The 14,685-nt window shown below is 49.5% G+C and overlaps 1 protein-coding gene across 1 annotated transcript in view; it reads left to right on the top strand.

Annotated features, from left to right (window-relative positions):
• Positions 1-13,363: 13,363 nt before the first annotated feature.
• RRAS2 (RAS related 2) overlaps positions 13,364-14,685 on the top strand; it is a 41,439-nt gene continuing 40,117 nt past the window's right edge. The window contains exon 1 of the mRNA XM_077453676.1: positions 13,364-13,536. Coding sequence (XP_077309802.1) covers positions 13,435-13,536 — 102 coding nt within the window. The 5' untranslated portion in view covers positions 13,364-13,434. The remainder of the gene's footprint in view (positions 13,537-14,685) is intronic.

Raw genomic sequence — 14,685 nt, 5'->3', positions numbered from 1 at the left:
AGCCATAGGCTGTAATAGGCTTCAAAATAGGGTGGACTCGGAGCGCAGGGCATTGCGTTTGGAGTCCACCCAGGTGTGTTAGAAAAGCAAATAAATATTTGCTTTTCTAACACTGAATCAAATCTCTGCCAATCAGGAAGCACGGGTCTGATACCCATTTCCCGATGTGGCTGAAAGGTCAGGCGATCCTATTGGATGCCTAGAAGGTGGGGAGGAGACACTTGCCGTGATCTCAGAAGAGAGGACATAGGAGATGCTGCCAGATGCCCGCTGCAGCCTGATCCCCCTGCCCAATGTGCCTGCCGATCCCTGCTGCTAATGGGGTAAGTGCCGGTGGACCTGCAGACGGGGGGGGTTATTTGCTGCCGCCCCCCCAAACAAAAACACCACCAGCTGCCACTGCTTTGCACACCTTTTATTTTGATGCACCTGGAATGTATTTTGCCTTCTTAACCACTTCAGAACCTTTAAGAGGTTCTAAATGGCAGAAGGAGGAGGCGATCGGATCATGTGATCATGTTGTGTTCGGAAGTCACAGCGGTCACATGATTGGAAAGATCTCCATGGCAAGCATGCATCGGGAGCTTTCTGGTACCCGCCGGTAACTGTCCCGGGAGCAGCGCTCTCACCCGTCAAGAGGCCACATATATGCCCACCTCCGGGGGAACCGGTTAAACAGAGGCCGGCTCCACATCTTTGTGAAGCAGATATACAATATCTGATAAAAGTAAGTACACCCCTCCTTCACATTTTTGTAAATCTTTTCTTCTATCTTTTCATGTGACAACACTGAAGAAATGACACTTGTCTACAATGTAAAGTAGTGAGTGTACAGCTTGTATAACAGTGTAAATTTCCTGTCCCCTCAAAATAACTCAACACACAGCCATTAATGTCTAAACCGCTGGCAACAAAAATCAGTACACCCCTAAGTGAAAATCTCAAAATTTGGGCCCAATTAGCCATTTCCCCCCCCCCCCCCCCCGGTGTCATGTGACACGTTAGTGTTACAAGGTCTCAGGTGTGAATGGGGAGCAGGTGTGTTAAATTTGGTGTTATCGCTCTCACTCTCTCATACTGGTCACTGGAAGTACAACATGGCACCTCATGGCAAAGAACTGTCTGAGGATCTGAAGATAAGAATTGTTGCTCTACATAAAGATGGCCTAGGCCAGTGATGGCGAACCTTGGCACCCCTGATGTTTTGGAACTACCTTTCCCATGATGCTCAACTACACTGCAGAGTACATGAGCATCATGGGAAATGTAGTTCCAAAACATCTGGAGTGCCAAGGTTCTCCATCACTGGCCTAGGCTATAAGAAGATTGCCAAGACCCTGAAACTGAGCTGCAGCAAGGGGGCCAAGACCATACAGCGGTATAACAGGACAGGTTCCCCTCAGAACAGTCCTCGCCATGGTCCACCAAAGAAGTGGAGGTCACGTGCTCAGCGTCATATCCAGAGGTTGTCTTTGGGAAATAGACGTATGAGTGCTGCCAGCATTGCTGCAGAGGTTGTAGGGGTGGGGGGGTCAGCCTGTCAGTGCTCAGACCATACGCTGCACGCTGCATCAAATTGGTCTGCATGGCTGTCATCCCAGAAGGAAGCCTTTTCTAAAGATGATGCACAAGAAAAGACCACAAACAGTTTGCTGAAGACAAGCAGACTAAGGAGATGGATTACTGGAACCATGTCCTGTGGTCTGATGAGACCAAGATAAAGGTATTTGGTGTCAGACGGTGTCAGGCGTGTGTGGGGGCAACCAGGTGAGGAGGACAAAGACAAGTGTGTCTTGTCTACAGTCAGGCATGGTGATGGGGGTGTCATGGTCTGGGGCTGCATGAGTGCTGCCGGCACTGGGGGGCTACAGATCATTGAGGGGACCATGAATGCCAACATGTACTGTGACATACTGAAGCAGAGCATGATCCCCCTCCCTTCAGAGACTGGACCGTAGGGCAGTATTCCAACATGATAACCACCCCAAACATGGAGAAAAGCAAAAAATGATCTGACACAAACCAGCAAAGTGTCATTTCTTCAGTGTTGTCACATGAAAATATTTACAAAAATGTAACATTTTCATAACACCCAGAAGTCTGAGCTGCGCACATTGATCCCTAAAATATGATTTACATCCAATGGCTCAGTGCACGGCGATCGGCGGTCCCAGCGGGGGATCGGAAACTGACACAGCGTCACTTACAATGTACTTATTGTTCCCGCAGAGTGACGGCACGCCAGCTGACCGCGGCTCTCTCCACATCTGCCAACAGTTTGTGTTTGTCACATGACCTCTGGAGGGAAACGCGGCGTGCGGTCACACTGCGATGATGATACACCGGTGTTAGACGCAGAATGTCTCCGCCATCATCCCTCCCTAGTGACCCCAACAATGAAAACATGCTGAATCTCTCTACATTTATCCAAAGATATTGTGGAACTCTTTCGATCAGAGTATTGATTACCTTTTTTGGGGGTTAGTAGGGAATTCTTTAATCCCAGAAGGTAATATATTGGCCAATTTCTGCCCCCACAATTGATGAACGTGGCGCTAAGTGACATAATGACAATCAGATGATAATAAATAAAAGATACAATCCTTGCCCTCATTTGTATATACTGTATATATATATAAGACCTTTCTGTCCTCATATGATATACAATGTATCTTCATATTATAATATACAGATAATTTACTAAATCTGGAGAGTACAAAATATGGTGCAGTTGTACACGGCAGCCAATCAGCTTACTAAAGTCTCTTTTTTTTTAAATATGTAAAAATAACAAACATGCCATACTTACCTCCTCTGTAATGATTTTGCACAGAGCAGCCCTGATCCTCTTCTTCTCGGGTCCCTCACCAGCGCTCCTGGCCCCTCCCTCCTGCCCCCACAGCAAGCTGCAATGGTGCTATGGGGGCACCTGAGCCGAGCCGCTGCTCGGTGTGTTCATTAACACACGAACCTGTGGTTTGGCCCCGCCCCTCTCTCTCTCCTCATTGGCTCACAGAGTTTGATTGACAGCAGCAGGAGCCAATGGTGCCCCACTGCTGTCTCGGCCAATGAGGAGGGAGAGTCCCGGGCAGCCGAGACTCTCGTGCAACATCGATGGATAGAGAGGAGGCTCAGGTAAGTATTAGGGGGAGCTGAGGGGGGTGGGGAGCTGCATACAATATACCATGCCTTCATGTTAAAAATATACAATGTATACTCATAATATAATATACAATGCATCAAATTCTAATATACAATGTATCACCATATGATAATTTATAATCTGTGTCCTCATATTATAATATACAATGTATCCTCATATTATAATATACAATGTATCCTCATATTATAATATACAATGTATCCTCATATTGTAATATACAATGTATCCTCATATTGTAATATACAATGTATCCTCATATTATAATATACAATGTATCCTCATATTATAATATACAATGTATCCTCATATTATAATATACAATGTATCCTCATATTGTAATATACAATGTATCCTCATATTATAATATACAATGTATCCTCATATTGTAATATACAATGTATCCTCATATTACAATATACAATGTATCCTCATATTATAATATACAATGTATCCTCATATTACAATATACAATGTATCCTCATATTATAATATACAATGTATCCTCATATTATAATATATAATGTATCCTCATATTATAATATACAATGTATCCTCATATTATAATATATAATGTATCCTCATATTATAATATACAATGTATCCTCATATTATAATATATAATGTATCCTCATATTACAATATACAATGTATCCTCATATTATAATATACAATGTATCCTCATATTGTAATATACAATGTATCCTCATATTATAATATACAATGTATCCTCATATTATAATATATAATGTATCCTCATATTACAATATACAATGTATCCTCATATTATAATATACAATGTATCCTCATATTACAATATACAATGTATCCTCATATTATAATATACAATGTATCCTCATATTATAATATACAATGTATCCTCATATTATAATATACAATGTATCCTCATATTATAATATATAATGTATCCTCATATTACAATATACAATGTATCCTCATATTATAATATACAATGTATCCTCATATTGTAATATACAATGTATCCTCATATTATAATATACAATGTATCCTCATATTATAATATATAATGTATCCTCATATTACAATATACAATGTATCCTCATATTATAATATACAATGTATCCTCATATTACAATATACAATGTATCCTCATATTATAATATACAATGTATCCTCATATTGTAATATACAATGTATCCTCATATTGTAATATACAATGTATCCTCATATTATAATATACAATGTATCTTCTTCATATTATAATATACAACGTATCCTCATATTATAATATACAATGTATCTTCATATTGTAATATACAATGTATCCTCATATTATAATATACAATGTATCCTCATATTATAATATACAATGTGTCCTCATATTATAATATACAATGTATCTTCATATTATAATATACAATGTATCCTCATATTATAATATACAATGTATCCTCATATTATAATATACAATGTATCCTCATATTATAATATACAATGTATCCTCATATTATAATATACAATGTATCTTCATATTATAATATACAATGTATCTTCATATTATAATATACAATGTATCTTCATATACAATGTATCCTCATATTATAATATACAATGTATCTTCATATTATAATATACAATGTATCTTCATATTATAATATACAATGTGTCCTCATATTATAATATACAATCTTATATCCAATCATCTATAAAGTTGGACTATGACCGCGCTGTCACCGGACGCAGCGACTAATTGGCTGGACAGACAGCTGGGCTCCTGATGTGTCTGGCGGTCGCTGGAAAAGGAAGCCATAAAACAGAAGGTTGCTATGGAAACAGGACAAAACCAATTTTCCTTAAAATGTCAACAATTAGAGGAGAAAACATGACATTTCCCGCTTTCGGAACGTCCTTTTATTTTTATCCTCCGCCTCCCCTTCATGTCTGAGGCGCGGATCCTCTCCTGGAAGACTTTAGGCCTGAGGCAAAAACTTTCCGGCAGATGCAACAAAACATCTTCCAGTGAATTCCGGAGATGACCCTCCATGAGGACCATAGAAGAGCGGACGCCGCCATAGTTTCTGGTTTGGTGCACACGGAGAGCTGCGGCAGGCCCGACCGCGTCCAGCCGCTGCCATGCGGATTATCTGGGGTGAAGGTGGGCGGGGCCCATTTTTTGGATCAGATGACATAGTCTGCAGTGATTGGTGAAATCCTTTATTGACACCTATACCGTATTCAGGGCTCCGCCCCCACACGGAATGTTCTGCTCCCTTTAACTGATACATGTCATGCCCAGAGCTTTTTTTTTATCTGACAATAGGTGCAGGAACTTGCCCTTTCCAAGTCACCCCTTGGTTCCACCCTTCACACCCCCCCACAGCAAAATAGATCCCCAGCAACAACAATAGACCCCCCCCCCACAACGATGGACCACCCACAGCAAAATACCCCCTCCCCCAGTAAGAAAAGATCCCCAGCAGCAATAAAAGATCTCACTGCAGCCAGCAACAATGGACCACCCGCAACAAAATACCCCCAGGAACCATAGACCCCCCAGCAGTATCAACAGATCTCACTGCAGCCAGCATCAATAGACCCCTCCCTCAACAGCAGACCGATTCCCAGTAACAACTGACCCCCCAGCAACAGAAGACCCACCCCCAGCAACAATAGAATCCCCCCTGCAAAAATAGATCCCCTCTAACAACAATAGATCCCCCAGCAGCTAGCTTTTATAAACCCAGCACCCCTTCCCCCTTGTCTTTGCATACATTCAATGCTGGGGGTGCTTCGCCCCCCCCCCTCCCCTGGTCATACAATTGGATGGAAACAATGTAGCGGAGATGGTGACTTTACATGGGAGTCACTCCACTGATCATTCACTAAATGTTTCGTTTTCTAAACAGATTTTGGGCATTTTACAGAGCAGCCAATGGATTCTGTGCTGTGTGACTCCCAGCCTCTCTTCTTTCTGGAACACCAATCATATCCAAACTTCCAGGGCAGCTCTGGATCTGATTGGTTGCTGCAATGGTGAACTTACGGGCAGTGGCAGCTGGTGTTTCTTTTTTTGGGGGGGGGGGGGGGCGGGCGGCAAACTATCCCCCCATCACCCCCCACCCCTGGTCAGGTCACGGGGGCCACGGGCAGCATCCCCCCCAGGTCAGTCAGTCAGTAGTGGGGGCCTCGCACTTACCCCATCTCATGAGCAGCGTGGCGGGCGTCGTCGGCTTCTCTCCGGGCTGTTCTCTCCAGCTGCTTCCCCTGCGTCTCCTCCCTCCTCTTCCTTATGACCAATCCGATTGGATCTCCTTTCGGTCAATCGGGGGGACGGGTCTCGCGACCTGCTTCCTGATTGGCTGGGAGAAGAATCAGTGTTATAATAGCGAATATTCATTCAAGAAGAGAAAAACATGACACATATCTCCCAGGAGCAGTAGCGAGCGGGGGCGCCGAGGGAAATGACGTCAGGAGCCGAGGAGCAACTCTACCATCTTCTATCCTACTGATCACCGGTGTATGACTTTGTCTTGGCTCCTGACAACTCCACTCTCTTCAACTCTACTGACCACCTGTGTGTGACCTTGGCTTGGCTCATGACCAGACCACTCCACCATCTTCTATCCTACATTCCATTGGTGTATGACTTTGGCTTGGCTCTTGACCACTCCACTGTCTTCAATTCTACTGACCACCAGTGTTTGACCTTGCCTTGGCTCCTGACCACGCCACCATCTTCTATACAACTGACCAACCATGTATGACTTTGGCTTGACTCTTGACCACTCCACTGTCTTCTATCCTACTGACCATCTGTGTATGGCCTTGGCTTGGCTCCTGACCACTCCAGTGTCTTCAACTCCACTGACACCCTGTGTATGACCCAGCTTGGCTCCTGAGCACTCCACCATCTTCTATCCTTCTGATCACCTGTATGACCTTGGCTTGGCTCTTGACCACTCCACCATCTTCTATCATACTGACCATTCGTGTATGACCTTGACTTGGCTCATGACCAGACCACTCCACCCTCTTCTATCCTACTTTCCACTGGTGTATGACTTTGGCTTGGCTCTTGACCACTCCGCTGTCTTCAATTCTACTAACGACCAGTGTTTGACCTTGCCTTGGCTCCTGACCACGCCACCATCTTCTATACAACTGACCAACCATGTATGACTTTGGCTTGACTCTTGACCACTCCACTGTCTACTGTCTTCTAGCCTACTGACCATCTGTGTATGACCTTGGCTTGGCTCCTGACTACTCCAGTGTCTTCAACTCCACTGACCACCTGTGTATGACCCAGCTTGGCTCCTGAGCACTCCACCATCTTCTATCCTTCTGATCACCTGTATGACCTTGGCTTGGCTCCTGACCACTCCACCATCTTCTATCATACTGACCATTTGTGTATGACCTTGACTTGGCTCCAGACCAATCCACTATCTTCAACTCTACTGACCACCTGTGTAGGACCTTGGCTTGGCTCATGAACAATTCACCATCTTCTTTCCTACTGACCACCCATCTATGACCTTGACTCCCAACTCTGGATACCTCTCCTACATCCAACCAATAATGCGTCTATAACCTCAGCTTGGCCTTTGACCTTGGCACTGCTCTCCTCCAGTTCTTCACCACAAAGCATCTTCTGGAGCAGCCACCAGCGGACTGGACTCAGCGTCTGGGGTTGTTTTGGGCCAGAGCAAGGGGCGGGGTCCCAACTTTGGCCTCCAATCACTTCTATTAAACATGCACACTAAAGCCGCGGCTCACAGCTATTGTGTTTTGACAGCTGCAGGTGGCAACTGGCTGTCCTTTTAGCCATAATCCCTGTAGATGCCAGAAATTCTCATCTTCTGATTGGCTCTCTATCTGACAAAATGCAACCAGCCAGTTTCCAATAGGGGCCAGCGAAAATGATGATCCTAATTTACCTGAAAGTCCTGATAGTCAATGGGGAAGGTGAGATTTAGGTGGTTTTTGTGTTTTAAAGGGTATAATGGGCTGTAAATGATCTTTACCCTCTCCTGGACCTGATCTTTTGCCAGAAAACATCCCCAAATTTTTTGAATGCTCTCGTCACAGACAACAACATAAACATAAACACAAAAAAAGAAAACAAAATGTATATAACAAGAGCACAAACGGCGTTCTGTTTTTTTATGGCTTGTTTTGAACTGCAGGAGGTTATCATTTCTCTGTAGTATGCTGACATCTAGTGGTGATTTTGGGCAACTGCAAACTGTTTATTAATATGTTTTTTGTCTCTTCCTCTGTCCTCTCCCTGTTTAGTGCTAGTTAGTCTAGTTGTAGATAGGCCCTCTATGTTTCTTCCATGTTCATTATTCACAGAGACGGAGCTTAGGGAACTTCTTCTTATGCTTCAAAAGACCGGAAACCAATCCTCCGAACTGCAATTAGAAGAAGTAAAAATGCGATTGATTTAATTTCTGTCTTATTGAAGAGTTAAGCTGCCTGTGGATGTCGCCAAGTCAGCAGAAAATCACTATGACCACCTCCTATAGCATGCCCCCAGTCTCCAACAACTCCCATAGCATGTCCCCAGTCTCCAACAACTCCCGTAGCATGTCCCCAGTCTCCAACACCTCCTATAGCATGTCCCCAGTCTCCAACACCTCCCTATAGCATGTCCCCAGTCTCCAACACCTCCCATAGCATGTCCCCAGTCTCCAACACCTCCCATAGCATGTCCCCAGTCTCCAACACCTCCTATAGCATGTCCCCAGTCTCCAACACCTCCTATAGCATGTCCCCAGTCTCCAACACCTCCCATAGCATGTCCCCAGTCTCCAACACCTCCTATAGCATGTCCCCAGTCTCCAACACCTCCTATAGCATGTCCCCAGTCTCCAACACCTCCTATAGCATGTCCCCAGTCTCCAACACCTCCCATAGCATGTCCCCAGTCTCCAACACCTCCTATAGCATGTCCCCAGTCTCCAACACCTCCTATAGCATGTCCCCAGTCTCCAACACCTCTTATAGCATGTCCCCAGTCTCCAACACCTCCTATAGCATGTCCCCAGTCTCCAACACCTCCCATAGCATGTCCCCAGTCTCCAACACCTCCTATAGCATGTCCCCAGTCTCCAACACCTCCTATAGCATGTCCCCAGTCTCCAACACCTCCTATAGCATGTCCCCAGTCTCCAACAACTCCCATAGCATGCCCCCAGTCTCCAACACCTCTTATAGCATGTCCCCAGTCTCCAACACCTCCTATAGCATGTCCCCAGTCTCCAACAACTCCCATAGCATGTCCCCAGTCTCCAACACCTCCTATAGCATGTCCCCAGTCTCCAACACCTCCTATAGCATGTCCCCAGTCTCCAACAACTCCCATAGCATGCCCCCAGTCTCCAACACCTCTTATAGCATGTCCTCAGTCTCCAACACCTCCCATAGCATGTCCCCAGTCTCCAAAACCTCCTATAGCATGTCCCCAGTCTCCAACACCTCCTATAGCATGTCCCCAGTCAACTCCTGTTGCATGTTTGCAGTCTCTGACAGCTTTCTGTAGAATTCCATGTGCTGCATACTATGTGTGGCCCTATCAGCGCTCTCAGGGGCCACACTTAATGTCTCTTAGATCAAAAAAATTGACCATCCCTGGTCTGACATGAGCCTTTCTATGGGCAGCAGATCGGCCAATTGGTGGGATCAGAGGACACCTCACTGTCTGTGTTGCAGATAACAACCAGTCAGATTCTGTTTTCCTGTCCCCTGATGCCCCCCCCCCCCCATATACAGGTTGTCCCCTATTACCACCCCCCCCTCGGTGTGTGGAGCAGGACGAGTCGCCCCTTCCTCGGTTCAGAGACAATCGAGTTCTGTCTTTGATACTTTTTTGATTTTCATGAACATAATATACCATTTTTTCAGGAGAAGTTTTCGGGGGGGGGGGGGGGGGGGGGTTGTCTCCTTTTTCAAAGTCCCAGCTGTACTGTGGTTCCTCCAGGAATGGCCGGAGGAGTCATGGCCTCCATCGATCGGGCGGGTGTGTAATAACACGCCGCTGATTAATCTGCCATTGTAACAACATAAAGAGTGACCCCCCCCCTTCACTGATGATGGCCCCCCCCCTTAGCACGTCGCTGGCCGGGATCATGACTCAATCATCCAATTATTCCATGAGTCACCCTCCGCCGGGCACAGCGCCCCTCCACAATGACTCAGAATAATGCGGAGAGAGCCGGGGGGCTCCCGGGAGTGCGGACACATCTGTCCTGTGTGTGGGGGTCACTGACAGGGGGCTCCCCCTCCCCCACCACCCTCTAATGAGTCCAAGATGTCAGAGACGAGGCCTGTGCTAAGAAGACCCCGTCTGTTCCTCACACCTCTGCTTTATTCGGGGTCCCCTCTTACCCTATATGTGCGTTCTGGGGGGGTCCAGTGATAGGATCCCCCCTCCCCCCAGGGTCAGGATCTGCCCCCACCACCGTCTGTTCCTCACACCTCTGCTTTATTCGGGGTCCCCTCTTACCCTATATGTGTGTTCTGGGGGGGTCCAACGACAGGATCCCCCCCGGGGTCAGGATCTGCCCCCACCACCGTCTGTTCCTCACACCTCTGCTTTATTCGGGGTCCCCTCTTACCCTATATGTGCGTTCTGGGGGGGGGTCCAGTGATAGGATCCCCCCTCCCCCCAGGGTCAGGATCTGCCCCCACCACCGTCTGTTCCTCACACCTCTGCTTTATTCGGGGTCCCCTCTTACCCTATATGTGCGTTCTGGGGGAGGGGTCCAGTGATAGGATCCCCCCTCCCCCCAGGGTCAGGATCTGCCCCCACCACCGTCTGTTCCTCACACCTCTGCTTTATTCGGGGTCCCCTCTTACCCTATATGTGCATTCTGGGGGGGTCAAGTGATAGGATCCCCCCTCCCCCCAGGGTCAGGATCTGCCCCCACCACCGTCTGTTCCTCACACCTCTGCTTTATTCGGGGTCCCCTCTTACCCTATATGTGCGTTCTGGGGGGGTCCAGTGATAGGATCCCCCCTCCCCCCAGGGTCAGGATCTGCCCCCACCACCGTCTGTTCCTCACACCTCTGCTTTATTCGGGGTCCCCTCTTACCCTATATGTGCGTTCTGGGGGAGGGGTCCAGTTATAGGACCCCCCGGGGGTTAAAGGAGAGAACACTAACATTTCTGCACATGTCCTCAGCAAGGGCAGTGAGGACACCGTGTGGGGGGGGGGGGGGGGGGTATTTTCAGGTATGGACAGGGAATTTCCTAAAATGATGATTTGGGGTGCTGAGGCCCCTCCCACCTACATATATAAGGAGGGTGAGAGGTGCTGTAATGCAGAGTGGCCACTGCATGGCGCCATCCGTTAAAGGATGGAGATGATGGAATATTCCCGCAATCAGTACAGCAACTGCTGACATTATAGGTAGAGGGAGGGGCTACATTATATATACAGTATATATGGGGGGAGGGGCTACATTATATACAGTATATATGGAGGGGGAAGAGTAGTCAGTGTGCGGGATGGGTGATGTATTTTGGGGTGCAGTCAGTGTGGGGGAGGGGTGATGTATTTTGGGGTGCAGTCAGTGTGGGGGAGGGGTAATGTATTTTGGGGTGCGGTCAGTGTGGGGGAGGGGTGATGTATTTTGGGGTGCAGTCAGTGTGGGGGAGGGGTGATGTATTTTGGAGTGCAGTCAGTGTGGGGAAGGGGTGATGGATTTTGGGGTGCAGTCAGTGTGGGGGGGGTTATTTCAGGGGGTCAGTGTGGGGAAGGGGTGATGGATTTTGGGGTGCAGTCAGTGTGGGGGGGGGTTATTTCAGGGGGTCAGTGTGGGGGATTTATTCTGGGGTGCAGTGTGGGGAAGGGGTGATGTATTTTGGGGTGCAGTCAGTGTGGGGGATGGGTGATGTATTTTGGGGTGCGGTCAGTGTGGGGAAGGGGTGATGTATTTTGGGGTGCAGTCAGTGTGGGGGAGGGGTTATTTTGGGGTGCAGTCAGTGTGGGGGAGGGGTTATTTTGGGGTGCAGTCAGTGTGGGGGAGGGGATTTATTTTGGGGTGTGGTCTGTGTGGGGGAGGGGATTTATTTTGGAGTGTGGTCAGTGTGGGGGAGGGGATTTATTTGGGGGTGCAGTCAGTGTGGGGGAGGGGTTATTTTGGGGTGCAGTCAGTGTGGGGGAGGGGATTTATTTTGGGGTGTGGTCTGTGTGGGGGAGGGGATTTATTTGGGGGTGCAGTCAGTGTGGGGGAGGGGTTATTTTGGGGTGCAGTCAGTGTGGGGGAGGGGATTTATTTTGGGGTGTGGTCTGTGTGGGGGAGGGGATTTATTTTGGAGTGTGGTCAGTGTGGGGGAGGGGATTTATTTGGGGGTGTGGTCAGTGTGGGGGAGGGGATTTATTTGGGGGTGTGGTCAGTGTAGGGGAGGGGTGATGTATTTTGGGGTGCAGTCAGTGTGGGGGAGGGGTGATGTATTTTGGGGTGCAGTCAGTGTGGGGGAGTGGATTTATCTTGGGGTGTGGTCAGTGTGGGGGAGGGGATGTATTTCGGGGTGCAGTCCGTGTGTGGGAGATTTATTTTGGGGTGCAGTCAGTGTGGGGGAGGGGATTTATTTTGGGGTGCAGTCAGTGTGGGGGAGGGGATTTATTTTGGGGTGTGGTCAGTGTGGGGGAGGGGATTTATTTTGGGGTGCGGTCAGTGTGGGGGAGGGGATTTTTAGGGGTGTGGGGGAGGGGATTTATTTTGGGGTGCGGTCAGCCCTGGATTAACTCCTGGCAACCAATCAGTGAACGGATTGAGGAGCTGCCTTGTGTCGCTATGGGAACACACAGGGCCCGCCCCACGTGGCTGGAGTGACAGCTGGAATGTGACTGGTTGTTTTCACTCTCAGACTCCGCCCCCTTGAGGCCCCACAGGCTGTGGTGACAGGAGGGAAGGACCCAAATATTTCCTCTTCCAGCCCCGCCTCTTTTCCCTTCCAGCTCCGCCCATATCCCGCCCCTAGTTCTAAGTTAGGTGAAAGTCCCGCCTCCTTTTTTTATATATCGAAGGTTGAAAGCCCCGCCTTCACACTTACACTCCGCCTCCCGTTGCTTACTGGCCTTATGTGGCCAGCTTCCGCCCCGCCCTCACACGCCCCTCTACTTATAGACTGGCACCAAGTAGGCGGTCCCGCCCCGCCTTCACACTCACGCCCAGCTGTAGGCCCCGCCCTCCCCCGCTCTCCAGCCCGCAGTGAGGCCCCGCCCCCGGAGCGGCCCAGCTCAGTCGGTGAGGCTCCGGTCGGTCGGTCGGACGGCGGGATGTCCGGAGGGAGGGACGGCGCCGTGCAGGAGAAGTACCGGCTGGTGGTGGTGGGAGGAGGCGGGGTGGGGAAGTCCGCCCTCACCATACAATTCATCCAGGTGAGACTGACAGACAGACAGTGCTGGAATGTGGGGGGAGGGGCGGGCTATGGGGTCTCCGGGGGCCACACTGTGCTTCTCCTGTATGCTGGGGCCCCCGGGGGCCACACTGTGCTTCTCCGCTCTACTGTATGCTGGGGCCCCCGGGGGCCACACTGTGCTTCTCCTCTCTCCTGTATGCTGGGGCAACCGGGGGCCACACTGTGCTTCTCCTCTCTGCTGTATGCTGGGGACCCCGGGGGCCACACTGTGCTTCTCCTCTCTGCTGTATGCTGGGGACCCCGGGGGCCACACTGTGCTTCTCCTCTCTGCTGTATGCTGGGGACCCCGGGGGCCACACTGTGCTTCTCCTCTCTGCTGTATGCTGGGGACCCCGGGGGCCACACTGTGCTTCTCCTCCCTCCTGTATGCTGGGGCCCCCGGGGGCCACACTGTGCTTCTCCTCCCTCCTGTATGCTGGGGCCCCCGGGGGCCACACTGTGCTTCTCCTCCCTCCTGTATGCTGGGGCCCCCGGGGGCCACACTGTGCTTCTCCTCCCTCCTGTATGCTGGGGCCCCCGGGGGCCACACTGTGCTTCTCCTCTCTCCTGTATGCTGGGGCAACCGGGGGCCACACTGTGCTTCTCCTCCTCCTGTATGCTGGGGCCCCCGGGGGCCACACTGTGCTTCTCCTCTCTACTGTATGCTGGGGCCCCCGGGGGCCACACTGTGTGCTTCTCCTCTCTCCTGTATGCTGGGGCCCCCCGGGGGCCACACTGTGCTTCTCCTCACTACTGTATGCTGGGGCCCCCGGGGGCCACACTGTGTGCTTCTCCTCTCTGCTGTATGCTGGGGCCACACTGTGCTTCTCCTCTCTACTGTATGCTGGGGCCCCCGGGGGCCACACTGTGTGCTTCTCCTCTCTCCTGTATGCTGGGGCCCCCGGGGGCCACACTGTGTGCTTCTCCTCTCTCCTGTATGCTGGGGCCCCCGGGGGCCACACTGTGCTTCTCCTCTCTCCTGTATGCTGGGGCAACCGGGGGCCACACTGTGCTTCTCCTCTCTACTGTATGCTGGGGACCCCGGGGGCCACACTGTGCTTCTGCACTCTACTGTATGCTTGGGCCCCGGGGGCCACACTGTGTGCTTCTCCTCTCTACTGTATGCTGG

This window comes from Lithobates pipiens, unplaced genomic scaffold, assembly GCF_037356315.1.
Source record: "Lithobates pipiens isolate NorthernLeopardFrog02 unplaced genomic scaffold, aLitPip1_a1.2 Scaffold_24, whole genome shotgun sequence".
Lineage (NCBI taxonomy): Eukaryota > Metazoa > Chordata > Amphibia > Anura > Ranidae > Lithobates > Lithobates pipiens.
The sequence above is the reverse complement of the archived record's forward strand: the minus strand, read 5'-3'. Positions and strand labels throughout refer to the sequence as shown.